The sequence below is a fragment of the Rhipicephalus microplus genome, chromosome 6, assembly GCF_043290135.1.
Source record: "Rhipicephalus microplus isolate Deutch F79 chromosome 6, USDA_Rmic, whole genome shotgun sequence".
NCBI lineage: Eukaryota > Metazoa > Arthropoda > Arachnida > Ixodida > Ixodidae > Rhipicephalus > Rhipicephalus microplus.
Window position 1 is genome coordinate 137,136,022 of NC_134705.1, and position 14,747 is coordinate 137,150,768.

At 44.9% G+C, this 14,747-nt stretch overlaps 1 protein-coding gene across 1 annotated transcript in view; it reads left to right on the forward strand.

The window, feature by feature from the left end:
• Positions 1 to 14,747, forward strand: part of LOC142764956 (uncharacterized) — a 54,442-nt gene that overhangs the window by 21,787 nt on the left and 17,908 nt on the right. The window contains exon 4 of the mRNA XM_075865500.1: positions 11,069 to 11,158. Within this exon, the coding sequence (XP_075721615.1) occupies positions 11,069 to 11,158 (90 nt within the window). The remainder of the gene's footprint in view (positions 1 to 11,068; positions 11,159 to 14,747) is intronic.

Sequence of the window (14,747 nt, forward strand, 5' to 3'; positions counted from 1 at the left end):
CATGCAGGACAGGGACGACTGTCAGATAGCTCTTCCAATGTGGGATTTGCACACTGCGTTTGAACTCACAATTGATCTAACACAGAGGAAAATATGACAGCTGTAATCTTATTTTATAAGGCCAACTGGCTCTCGCAAAGATTACTCTGTGCTACCTAAGCTATGAAGGCTACCATATTTGTGCGAGTCGCAAGTATACTTTTACCTCCAAAATCTTTATTCTAACGCCACCTACAAATTCCAGTTTTTTATGTCAGATATTTATATACACATTGAATGAAAACATGAATCCCGAGCGTCTCGACTCGAAATGTATTCTAAAGTACTCTGAAAATCTCATTGTGTTGTGCACGCATTTCTATTTAAATGTTTACGATTTGCATCGCCACCCTTTATATTGTCGATGCTATGGTTATCGAATGCTATCCTTTTCACCTTTACCTTTATACATTTCGTTCATTCTTTATCGCCATCTTCTCAGTGTTTCTCTGTCTTGAAACCATTTTTCTGTGGCTCTCAAGAGTGTGTCTTCAGTGCTATGTTCTACTCCGTCAATCAGGCTGATGGGCACTCCTCGTGAACCCGCGCGGGCGTGTTCTGAAGTTTTTTCTTCGATTCTTTTCCAGTTGAAATTCTAAACTACTATCTCCTCCTTCGTCGCGCTCTCTGCAGTACTCTTCTCCACAGCGGAAATTCTATAGATTATATTTTTAAACAAATTTGCTGTTACGTTTACGATGCAACCTACAGGCTCTTATAACTTCTAATCGATTTTCTTCGCTTACAAAGATTTGTTAATTTGTGATACACTTTCTAATTAGTGCGTTTATATGGCACCTAAATATCATATGGGCCTCACGCGTCCTCCTAGTTTTGCTGAGAACTCGTCCCGATTCTCGAATAGCACAGCTACACTCGCCTCACTAGATGACGTTCTAGTGTTCAACGTAACCAAGTTGACATTCTAATAGAGGCCTGCCCCCAGAGAGTGTTAGCAAGCTTGGGCTTGGCTGCGTCGCCATACTTGCGACGCAGCCAAGCCCAAGTATGGCCACCGCCTTTGTCAGTTGCTTCGCAACCGCTTTGCAGACGCAGATTTAGCAATTTATTTATTTTATTTATTTATTTATTGGTACCTCAAGAGTCTCGAGGGACATTACATGAGAATGGACATCATAAGTAAAGAGAAAACAATAAACAGTATAAAATTATACATCAATAGGACTAAAATACAGAATGTAGATACAAATGGCGGCAATAAAAATAAGACAATTCATTTCACACAGGCAAGTCCAAATGCATCAATTCATGTATGTTGAATAGTGTATCGCAAGCGTGGTGCATCACGGACAAGTGCAACATCTTTTGGAAGGCCATTCCAGTTTCGGGCAGTTGTGACGAAGAACGACTGATAGAATGTAGTGGTGCGGGTACGGGGTGGAAGTAATGTGTTCATGTGGCTTGTTCGGGATGTACGACGAGTCAGTTGAATCAACTGACTGTCGCGAGGCATGGTGTGAAAGAACCTGTGGTAGAGGCAAAGGCGTGAGACGCGGCGACGAGAGGCAAGGCGCACCAGCTCCAGCTTAGACGTTAGAGACGAAACGCTTGCGCGATACCAGTACTCAGAAAGGATAAATCTGGCGGAGCGGTTCTGGACTGATTGGAGAGCTTTAGTGAGATTAGATTGGTGGGGGTCAAAGATAGCAGAGGCATATTCAAGTTTAGGTCGCACGAGTGTTATGTATGCAAGTAATCTTACATGTGACTGAGCCATAAAAAGGTTTGGGCGAAGATAACCAAGCATTTTGTTTGCTGAATTGATAATGTGGGTCATATGATCCGTCCAAGATAAGTCTAGAGACAGGTGAAGTCCTAGGTACTTGAAGGAATGCACACTAGCTATAATGCTGTTATTATTCTTTTACACAGAGGGTGCATAGTTGGGTCGACGATGGAATGAAATGTTCACAGCCTTACTGGTGTTCAGTGACATGAGCCATGTGATACACCAGTCTTGAATACAAAGGAGGTCTTCCTCAAGAGTACAAACGTCGGAGGAGTTAATGATAGGGCGGTACACGACGCAATAATCTGCAAAAAGACGTATTTCAGAGGTTACAGTAGATGGCAGGTCGTTGATGTAGATTAGGAAAAGGAGCGGCCCTAGAACAGTGCCTTGGGGCATGCCAGACAGAACGGGTGAAGTGGATCATGTGTAGTTGTTAGCGTATACGAAGTGTTTCCGGTTAATAAATAAACACTCAATTCATTTGTGAACAAGCGGATGAATGTTTAGGCGCGACAATTTCATCAAAAGACAAGATTGAGGAACCTTATCGAAGGCCTTTTCAAAATTCTAGATACGAGCATCGGTTGGAATGTTACTGTCTAAGTTTAAATGAATGTCATGAGTGAATAGAGCAAACTGAGATTCGCATGAGTGACCCTTCCTGAAACCATGTTGATTTGTATGAAAAAAGTTCACCGAGCTCAGGAAATGAGAAACTTGAGAGTAGATGACGTGTTCCATGATGTTGGAGCATATGCTGGTGAGGGAAATGGGATGGTAGTTTCCAGGGGAAGACCGGTCACCTTTTTCGAAGACTGTAATAACCTTCCCTGTCCTCTAGTGATCTGGCACTGCACTTGTGTCAAGTAAGTGCTGAAAAATAATACAAAGAATAGCACTGCACACATATTTCGTACTTTTTAGTACTTTCGCGTTAATTTAGTCAATACCGCAGGATGAAGAGCACTTTAGGGAGTCAATGACCTTGACAATGCCCTCTGCCTTGAATTCAAAACCCTTTATTGGAAGAAAATCGAAATATGGAAAGTGTGGTAATGCATCTGTACTTTCTTTTGTGAACACTGAACAAAACGCTAGATTCAGTGCACCGGGAACTTCGGAATCAGCATGGGTGTTCCCGTGTTATCGAATAGTGAAATGGCACTTTTATTGTAAGGCTTAATCACTTTCCAAAAATGCCGCGGGTTAGACTGCAGCATATTTGGTATAATATATAGTGAAATAGTAGTCACGCTTGGCGCGTGCTTTAATGAGTTGTACTGTTTAATGACCTCATTATGCTTTTGCCAGGCCGAGGATGAACCAGTTCGTTTAGAAACTCGAAATAATCGCTTTTCTATTATTAACGCATTTTACAGACTTAATAAACCAAGGGGAACGTGCTTTTTCATTTATAGTGATAGTTGGGATGTAAAAATTCATTGAACGCAGCATTTCGCCTTTGAATAGTATCCAAATGCTCTCAGTTGATTGCTGCCGATATGTAAGGGCAAGTTTATCGTGAAAAAGAGAAAGTTCACGGTTGATGCTGGAATAATCTGCTTTGTCGTATAGCGTGAGTACTTTTTTATATTTCTTACTTTTTAAGATGTTGCAAGGAAACGATGCATGAATGATGTTGTGGCCGCTAAAACCATGGATAAACGTAAAGGGGGGGGGCACATAATCGGGGTGTGACGTGAAAAGGAGGTCAAAGACTGTTGACGAATGTTGGAATACTCGGGTAGGTTTGTTGACCAGCTGTGAGAGGCCAAAGAGCAAACATAAGTTTACAAATTCTGTAGCCATGTTATTTTGTGAAAGGCATGACGCCACATTACTCCAATCTATTGAAGGTAAATTGAAATCTCCGAATAATAAGACGAGAGTGTTGGGATACTTCGTTGTTAGTTCCAACAATGCTTCATGAATGGACAAAAGAAAGGAGCTATCGGCGCTTGGTGGACGGTAGCAACAGCCGATAAACATGCACGGTGAAGTGGCGTGGCAGCACGTACAAACTATTTCCAGAGAAGTTTTTACATTTACAGCAGAGCACTTAAGCAAACGATGTGTGGCAATCGCCACACTTCCCCACGGTTATCATCAAAGTGGTCCTTGCGAAAGATGTCAAAATCTGGTAGATCAGGAAGAATCTCGGAATCAATTATGTTAGAGATTAGCTGCGTTTCCGTCAACAGAATGACGTTGCTAGAAGTAGAAGAGCTCAAGGTACATGACGCATCACGTTTTGGCATCAGGCTGCAAATGTTAGTGTAAAGCAGCGAGAGATCCTGCTTAACACTCTCATTTGGCCTTCGTGGCTTTTGCGCTCGTTGCTGACGTTCGACAACCTGACGTCCAACAACCAACTGCTTAGCCTGATCAAAAACTTATGTTTTACTGCCACAGATGAGCTTGTCATAACGGAGCTTATACGGGGAGTGCTGCGCTTTTCCGAATTCGATAAGGCGTCTTCTGGCTACACGAAGTTCGGGAAAAGGTCTTCACTGATGCCGTAATCTGTGCCTTTCAGTTTACTGCTAGACGAAAGGAGTGCTTCTTTATCCTTGAAGTGGGCAAATTTTACTATTATCGGTCGCTGTTTCCCCTCGCGTTAAGCTCCGAGTCTATGGGTACGTTTTATGTCACGATTTGGAATAGTCACGCCCAGGCTTTTGTGACAGAGATCAATAACCCGTTCTTCACTTGCACGCCACGCCTTGTTTCGAACATCTCTAAACCCGTAAAAGATCAGGCTGCACCTTCGAAATCTGCTTTCAATGTGGCTAATTTGGTCAGAGAACCTAGTTACCGGAGCAGCGCTGTTAGTGGCAACACTTTTAATGATGTCAATGTGAGACTGAACATTTGAAAGTGATAGTAAGTCAGATTCGGTTTTGGTCAACTGCGAGCTCAGGTCATTGAACGTTTTTTCATGTTCAGCAAGGGTTGATCTGATTGAACCTAACGGCTCAAGCATGGCCGACTGCCCAGATTGCACCGTCTTCAGTACATCAAGCATGTCAGTAGGCACCACACAGTGTTCATTCTTAGGTCCAGGATTAATCTCAATATCACCTGCTAATAACAACAATTTCAATAGCATTTTGACACAATCGAGAACTACAGAGATGGAGCACCGTGAACTCGGCAGAACAAGTAATGATCGGCATCCAGTTCGCTTAGCGTAAAGGCAGTGGTAATTCGTTACCTGCGTAGCGAAGAAGTCAAACGGGTTTGGATGACCCATCGCCGGCGGGCTGCCGAGCCCACTAGGCACGGTGAGCGTCTGCCTAGGGTTTATAATGGTGTTCTAGGAAACGGTGGCGCTGTCTGAAGATCATCATCATCATCATCAGCCTAACTGCGTCCACTGCAGGACAAAGTCCTAGCTCTCCCATGTTACGCCAGTTAACCCGGTCCTGTGCTTGCTGCTGCCAATTGATAACCGCAAACTTCTGAAACTCATCTGCCCACCTAACCTTCTGTCTCTCCCTAACCCGCTTCTCTTCTCTGGGAATCCAGTTAGTCTCTGCGAATCCAGTCAGAAGATAGCGTGCCCGAAATCCAAAATGCCAGCTGATGACCACGAGGCCATCGTAGTGTTAGCGTTGGTGGTGATGCCCCTTCCAGTGCACAGTAGAGGCCGGGCTGGCGCACCCCGTAATGGCGAGGTGACGCGTTGACACTGTTTTTTGCGTTTATTTTGTGTTTTTACCTCACAATTAATAAGGTAAAAACACAAAGTACTATAATGGTGAACGAATTTAATTCGGAAGTAGGCAAGATTCAGGCCAGACAACACGAAAACGGAAAATATGACATCGGCTCCGAAAATTCTAGAGGGGAGGTATTTGTGGAGTTCACCGGATCTAATATTTATGGATCAGAAATAACTTCTACAGAGAACGGGCTAACCGGAAATGGACGTGGCGGAGTCCTAATGACAAAACCAAAAATGAAGTAGCCTTCATTCTGTCTGCAAACGCCAGTATTCTGCCGGATATGGAAGTAGTTTCCAGGATTCAAGGCAGTGACCATACAACGATGAGAGCTCCAATTAGCCTAGATTTGAAAAAACTCGAGGGCAGAAACAGATACGAAAGAGAACAAATAATGAGCTGGCGGTGAGAGGGAAAGTACAAGAATTCAGTTTCAGTTCAGAATAGATTTGTGGCTCTAAACAAGGTAACCGGTGTTGGCGTTAACACACTCACTAGTATCATTAAAGGTTGCGCCATGGAAGTCGGAAGTGCAGTCACTATACTTGGCGACAACTTTCTGTGGTAATGAAGGGAAGGCTGCGTGGGCGGAGCTACTGCTCCTGTACTCCTCCGCGATGTAGTCCAGTTCGGTTCTCGTTTCGAATGACGGCCGCGTTCATGTAGTCCCACTGCACAAAACTTCATACGCCTGCTTACACTGCCATTCGTGTGAGAACTTGGACACAAGCTCCTTCAGTGACTCATCAGAATAGCTGGAGGGCGACGCGCGCTCACCTAAAGACGGAGACGCAATTGTTACTGTGAGTTGCACGTAAAACGTGGGACGTTTCGAAACGTGTAAAAAGACCAAATGACTCCTCAGAAAGCAACAACAAGAAATTGTATCTCCTCAGCGCATGCAGCGTCTCTTTTTACACGGCATCTCGTTGAAAATAATGTGTTTATTACTTTCACGCGGAAAGATACGACGTATTCGGGGCACTATATCCTAAAGCTTTGGGACAAAGCAAATTTAGCTCCGTAGCCTTCCCTTCATTGTCACAGAAGGTTGCCGCCAAGTATAGAGTGGCAAAGTATCCTAGCAGACGTAAAATTTCTTTAAGAGACGACAAACTATAAGAACTTCTAATGCAACACACAAAATAAAGCAAGCGCACCTTTCTAAGTTAAACAACAGGCGTAAGTTAGCCGACATCAGAAGCTGGATCATGGGGAGAATCGAGCATGCTGTAAACAGTGGAGGCCTAAAAACCCTGAAGGCAGAACTATGCATAGGCAGAAATCTTATGTATGCTCTAACGTACAAGGAATACACTGTAAAAACCAATATGCATAAGGTTGTTGAAGTGGTGGAGAAGTTTTATGCTTTCCAGCAGCCAAAACAACTGGGGTAATAATATAAAAAGCCGCCCGCATCTTCCCACTGCGGGAACTGAAGTGAATGCGTCACCGGGTTGTGGGGGCGTCAAGTAAACGTTCCGTATATGGTTTGGGAATGCCTAATGACTCTTTTATCTTTCTTATTCTTATTTATTGAATGAAGGAGAAGCGTTGCCTTCAACGATTGTTGGGACGCTGAGTTGGGGTCCAGTGCCTGCACACACGGGGTAGCTAGTCATTGGTTGTGCAGCGCGAGCAGTCGGGTTTTACTATCAGACACTGCCTGCGTCGGCCTTGCGAGGCAAGACATGGGGGGAGCGACAGTTGGCACGTGACGCAAGCATATGGCACGAGACGAGAAGCGGGAGCATGCGCAGTCGGCTTGCCGCCACCGAGGCCGGATTTGTGAGAGGGTTGGGTTATAAAATTCCCCACATTTCAAAAGCAGCAATAGCTCGGAGGAATCTGACATCTTACCAGTAACCACGGTGAAGCAAAGGAAGTCCCAGAAGGATTTCGATGAGGTAAAGCCGCCGGCGACAATAAGGTAACCTGTTCAAATATGGCGGAGATATTGTGATGGAAAAACCGGCCACCTAGCATACAAAATTCATCAGGGTACCAGATTCTTGGAAGAATGCCAACATCATCATAATTTATCGAAAAGACGAAGTGAAGGCCATGAATAAATAAAGGATGGTTTGCTCTTTGTCCGTTCTATACAAGCTGTAGATACAAAATAGCAGCTAATTGATTCAGGACGGCATTAGAGTTCATTTACACAAAGCGCGAAGCATATTGTCGTACAGTCTACTCCACAATACACCATATTATTACAACTGATCAGGTTATAAAGATATGCGCCGAATACAACCACCCCTATACGTACCCTTCGTAATTATGAGAAGACTTTTGACTCATTCGAGATATCAGCAATTATCCAGGCACTACGAAATCATGAAATCGACCAACCCAACATAAACATGCTGGAAGAAATCTGCAGTGGTTCCACGGCCACCGTAGTTCTCATAAAGAAGGCGACAGAATACCAATAAAGAAAGAAGTGAGCCAGCGAGACGCGATCTCACCGAACCTATTCACCAAGCGTTCACAGGAGTTTTAAATGGCCCTAGATTAGGAAGAGTTACGAATAAGAGCCAATAGAGGGTATCTTATTAATCTGTATCTTTCTGCATCTTTCAACTGCATCACAACAACTGCATCTTTCTGGTCTATACTTGTGAAGCAGAAAGCTGGAGGCCTACAAACAGGCTTCAGCCTAAATTGAGGACGATGACACAGCGCGCGATGGAAAGGAAAATGATTGGTGCAACATCAAGAGACAAGAAGGCAGAGTACCCAAGAAAAGAACCAGGGTTAAAGGTATCATAGTTGAAATCAAGAAGAAATGGACATGGGCCAGGCACGTAGTGCGTAGGAAGGATAATCGCTTGTCATTAAGGATAACTGACAGGATATCAGTGAGGGCAAACGCATGAGGAGGAGACAGAACATTAGGTTGGCCGATGCGAGTAAAATGTTCCCAGGTATAACGTGGCAGCAGAAAGCCCAAGACTGGGTTGATCGGTGGAACAGGGTAAAGGCCCTTGACCTGCTGTGGGCTTAATGGGGCTCATAATGATGATGAAATATTGTAGGTGTTGCTTTAATTTTTCCGTGAATCTCTGATCACTTTCGCCTTTATTTTCGCCCTCGACCACTTGCCGTGCAGTCAAACTTTTCATATAGTATATTATCATATTTTGTTGGCTTCGTCTGGCAGCTGTTTCTATTTTTTTGTTGTTTCTTTAACCTCAATGAGCAACACTGACTATAGCAAAAAACTTCTATTTAACAATAACTAATATCTAGTTTTTTGTTACATTCGTAATGTTCTGCTTTTATTATCACCACCAAAGCTTTAATTTCATTCCTTGCGCAATCCCATTTCTCTACGTTTTCCATGTATTCATCCACTCATTCGACAATATTTCAAACTCGAATTCTTGTTTTTGACTTCCCGCGTGGTCTGCCTGTTCCATAGGTTTCATTTACCTATCTCAAGATTATGTTTTTTGTGAAGTCAGTGTTATACAGGTTTCACCTACGAAACTAGGATATAACAAACTTGAAACACGGCCTCTGGTGGTGCCCGCGTTACGCTTTGGTGAAGGCATCATGCCTTCCAAATGCGAGGTTACTATTGCCAGCTCCGGACGCGAAGAGCAGTTATGAGCAGGCGACAGCGCCCGCGACGCAGGAGAGAGATTTTCCGCTCCAATGTGGGAGCAGCCCGCAACTTGCTTAAGTGTGCTTTGAATGACCTAATAAAGATAATTCATTCATGTATCCATCGAGCATCAATTTCCCTTTGGTGTCTGAATGTCCTCTAGAAGAATGATTTCGACCCCTTTAATGAAATCGCAACGACGAAAGAACAGCACTCAAGGCTTCGTTTCGACGAGAATATAAAGGCTGTGTTCGCACACAAGAACACAACGCAAGCACAGACGCCCGACGCCGACTTCCTCGAAAAAAAAAGCCCGAAACTGCCAGTCGATCATGATACTCGCTTCGTTCTGCTCTGTTGCGCTGACGGCTAATAATCATGACAGCCTCCCTTCCGAAAAGGCACAGTTGTAGTCACTGGCAGCCAACGGGTTCACTCAGACGAAAAGGGTTTCATCCGAACAATGTGCACGACTTCTGGTGCATGTCTTGGACACTTTGAACAATGTGAACTGTCGGAAATAACCTCATAGTTAACATCACTGAGACGTCAGAAGACTATATTCGGCCCGAAGTACCATCTTAAAAGCTTCTCTGAAAGGCCACGACGGCGAGCTGGGGTCCACATATAAAATGTTTCTCCTGGCTCATAAGAGACTGGTCGGAGACAATAAATATAGCGCCTTGTGTCATAGTCCTCGTGGCGACGATTACGTGCTCGGGCGAATTGTCGGGCTCCTTCAGCAAGCTGAGTTATGCCATCTGCACTTGTTTCAACGCCCTTGTTCTCATGCGGCAATATAGCGCCGTGCATGGTTGTGTGTCTTCACGGCCATGGAAAATACGGAATGGTGTCATGCATGTTGTCTCCTGCTGTTCCTGTAAGCGAAAGTGACATCAAGCAGTATATCATCGCACTTTTTATGTTTCACATTGACGCACATGTAAAACATATCCGCAGGTGCGTTTTGTTCAGCCGTTCCATCAGACCATTCGTTTTTGGGTGGTATGCCGTTGTACACCAGTGAGTTGTGACACTTAGGCTTGAAACTGTGCGTAACAGCTCCGCTGTGAATGCTGTTCCTCTATCAGCTATTGCTACAGAGGAGCGCCATGCTTCAAGGTCATTTTTAATAAAAAAACCAGGCTACTCCACTGGCCATACCCCGCTTCGCAGACTTCGTTTCGGCGTGGTGATTGAGGTAGTCTGTGGCAACAAATATCCATCTGCGACCAGCAGCCGCAGTTCGGAACGGTCCTAGAGGATCCATTCCGGCTTGAGCGAATGGAGTTTCCGGTGCATCAATTAGATGGAGGAAACTGCTTTGCATAGAGGAGCCCTGCTGGTTTCACGACAGGCACTTTCCAACGTTTGCATTTAAGACAAGTCCGAACATGCGATTGAACAGCTGCCGACAGTCTTGACAAATAATACTTCTGTCTGACTCGGCATAGCGTTCGTGTGTAACCTACATGACCATGTCGGTTGGTCATGGCACGCCTGTAGTATTTCTCTCCTGAGTGGTGTTGGGACAACAAGGATGTTGGTGTTTCCACTCGCAAAAAATTTCACCTTATATAGAACCTCGTTGCGCATGCGAAACGATGCTAGCCCTCTTGCGAAGAGCTTTGGCGTAACAAATATGCGACCCTCCAAGAAATAAATAATGCGTTGCAACTTGGAGTCGTCGCGGCGCTGCTGTGCAATTGTAGACGCGTTCAAAACACCCACGAACGCTACGTCGTCATAATTTTCGGCATTTGCGTCTCCAGTGAGGCGCGAGAAATGCAATCGGTATCCGTATGTCGCTTCACCGATTTATAAAATATAGCAATATCGAACTCTCTCTTAAAATTCGTGTATAAAAAAAAGCTCTAACTTATGGCGTTATTGGTAAATTATACCTAATTCGTGCGTTTTTTCTGTTTTCAAATTTAGGAGGAATGAACAAAACCATCGAGGAGCTGCTACACGTGTTCGGCAACTCTTTGTGCGGCGTATTTGCCATATACCCAATCACGGTAGTAGGTATGCAAGAAAGCGATTTCACTTCCCCACTTTTGCTTTGTTTTCCCATCTCACAAACCGAACCATCATGCAATGAACGTACGTCTGCTTCCTGAACAGACTTGAGGACTGACCTGAAGGCCACAACACTGCATCCCGGCCGCAGCGGGCTCATTTTGATTCATGTAGTACTATAAAGGCATCTGCCCTTATACATCGGTGTGCAGGTGCGATCAAAAGTGTGGAGACCATGGGATCTCGTGTCAGAATGCATCGACGCGCCAGCTGGCGACGAGACACGACGAGACACCTGCGGCAGGGCGCATGGGTGTTCCGTCTTACCACTTCGCTTGTGATGTCACTCTGTTGGACGCGGTTACGGTGATCGTAGCAGCCAAAACAACAACTGCATGTCACTTTCTTTGCTCCATCGAAGCTATACTGTTCTCTTACGTAGGGTCTGCGATGAAGCTGGTTCAAGAACCGGCACGCGTTGTTAATAACATCAGTTGAATAGGATAAGTAAGGATAGCCAGCATCGCACAACCTGATGAAGCCAAACGCACAAAACTAGGTTTTCTAAGGCCAGCTTGCCTTTTTCGGGCTTATTCACGCTGCACTTAAATTAGTTTAGTTAAGTGAAAAAAAATGTAGCCAAAATAAATCAAACGTGAATAATTACACCGCGTAACACGTTTACTCTGTAAAGTGTCCTATGCAGCAACATATGTCTATATTAGACAGATCCAGGCGTCATTTGCATAATTCTGGAACATAAAACTCAAGTACTTCGAATGGGCTTTGATTTCACGCGCTATATACAGTAATATTCATAAATATTGTTAGGGCTAACTTGATTTATATTTAGATAAATGAAACTCGACTCTGTCAGAGGTAATCAGCATTTTGCCGAGTTTGATTCTCTGAGCTCTCGAGAATTCGACTTCAATTACGTTAATTACTTGCGCTTTACAAAAATGTTGCCTAATAAAGCCTAATTAATACAATTGATTTCATGATGCTAAGTCCAACCAAGCTAAATGAGACCTTTTATAGTTGCCACCTAATTAGCTTAGTTATGCATATTTAGCCGATTTCTGACACTTGAAATTTCAGTATAAAGGGTGCTCTAGTTTAATTTCACACTAATATTTGGTTATCATTAGTATTCATACTAGGTAGCGCTAATAAGACATCATTATCTTAATCAGTATGAAGCTGGTAAAGATAATTAGTATCTACCTGGCTGTGACTTCCATGGGCTCATGGAGTAGTCGACATATATTAATTGGCCGCAACAAGGTTTGCCTTGTACAGGCTAATTTTGCATGGCTAGGTCAAGGATGAGCATGATCCACTTTGCCTAATTAGATTTAACTATACTTATTTCGACTTATATGGGCTCCTTTAAGCTTATCTTCGCACAACATGAAAACACCAAGTTGGACTGGGCTTAAGTAAACCTACCTATGCGTGACCTATTTAGGTGATAAAGTACTCGACTACATTTGAGTTTTTCGGCTACATTATCTTTGACTTAACTAAGCTCAATTAAGTGCAACTCGGATTAGCGCGACGCAGGCGAGCTGGCCTGAGAAAATTTAATTTTGTGCGTTTGGCTTCGTCAGGTTGTGCGATGCTCACTGTGCTTACTTATCCTAATCAACTGGCGTGAATGACAACGTGAGCTGGCGCTTGAACCGGCCCCGCCACAGCCGCTATTCGTAAAAGAACGGCACAGATTCTATGCTGCAAAGGAAGCGACACCCAGTTGTCGTTTTGGCTACGAGCGCCGTAACCGCGTCCAACAGCGCGACATGACAAGCCAAGTGATAAGACAGGACGCGCATGCGCCCTGCGGCAGGTGTTTCGTCGTGTCTCTTCCCTAGCTGGCGCGTCGATGCACTCTACCACGCGATCCCGTGGTCTGCATACTTTTGATCGCACCTGTACAGGTCGGTCCACTGTTAGAGGGAACACGCGAGCATGTGATTTGCGTTCTGCAGCGGCTGCCTGCAGAACCATAAGCTGACAACTAAGGTACAGTGGCTATAGAACAAAAAAGTGTGGTGAGCGGCAAGCGGCGCCTACAGAGCGCACTTAAGCCCCTGAGGAGGAGCCTCGTGGGGGCGCGCGCAATCATTTATACGTTGTTTGCACGTTCCCGACAGTTTTGTCGTGTCGGGTGCGTCCGTCCTCGTTTTTTTATTTGCGGTGGCACTCTGACAGCAATGCTTCTGTATGCACTCTCATGGCACGAAAACAAAGTCATTCCTTTGTGCCAAGGTTGACTACAGGCTACAAGTAAGCTAAAAATGGCAGCATGTCTACGAAGTCAATGATGGAGAGTGGGGCGAAGCATCCGTTCGTTTATTCGTTCTTGCTTCCGTCCGTCTATGCGTCCGTCTGTGTGACTGTCTTTGCGTCCATTAGCCCGTCCGTGTGTGCGTCTGTTCGTGCGTCCACACGTCCACTGCACGTCCGCCCCTGCGTTCGTCCATGCATCCGCCCCTGCGTCCGTCCATGCGGCCAACCGTCGGTGCAGCCATCCGTGAGTCCATCCATGCATCTGTCTGTGTGTCCGTTCGTCCAACTGTTCTACACAAGAACCCCCATCTCGCATCTTTTCATCATATATTCCCGATATAGAAGCACCGCCATCCAGTGGACATTCTAAGGACTAAACGAGAGGAGAAACATGCACACTTTCTTACGGCTTGCGCTTCGTGTCTACTTTTCACCTTTACCCCCTCGACTTCATGGTATGGCTGCTAATGGGGAATGAGAGACTGAAGAATTCGGCTTTTAGTTAACGCGCACACTACGAATTTATTATTGTTCAACAACGTAAAGGAGAAATCTTCCACCAGCACCTCATTGCAGGTAAAACCGTAAGACTATTGTTACACACTGCGACTACGACTATGACTACGAGGGACGAACGGGTGCCGCGACAAGGAGCTTCGCTTCTAAAAGACGCGGCGTTCCAAAAGACGCACTGTTAGCGCAGTGGCGGAGACCGATCCCGCACGCTGGCAAGCCGCTTCAAGAAAACTCGGCTGTGCGCGAGCTGCATTTCGGCGAGAGGTACTATGGGCATCAATTGAAGCGCGAACAGCGGAGCGCGTGGTACAAGCCTTATCAATGGTATAGTGCGCGCCGTCCACCAGTCATTCACACAGCCAGGCCCGCACATCCGGTGTGGCAGCACTGCATAATCTATCTATAGTGCAATATCTCTGTTTGTGTTCCAGGTATTGTATTTGAAAGGAACAAATTTTAAAAAATCGAAGGATAAACTACTGCTGCTGCTGCTGCTGCTACTACTACTACTACTACTACTACTACAACTACTACTACTACTACTACTACTACTACTACTGCTACTACTACTACTACTACAGTTTGTCATCACAGAGGCAAGCATCACGGAATGCCTGGCAAATTCTTTTTATAGTAGACAAACGTCTGTTCATAATGCTGGCGATTTCACGCTGTTTAACTTCGTGCCGGTAAAGCGAAAGAATTTTCGCGCTCTCTTTCGAAGAAACACTCGGCATTTCCAGTTAAAAGGAAGCCTTTTCGGGTCGTTCTCTGAAAGAAGGGTGTA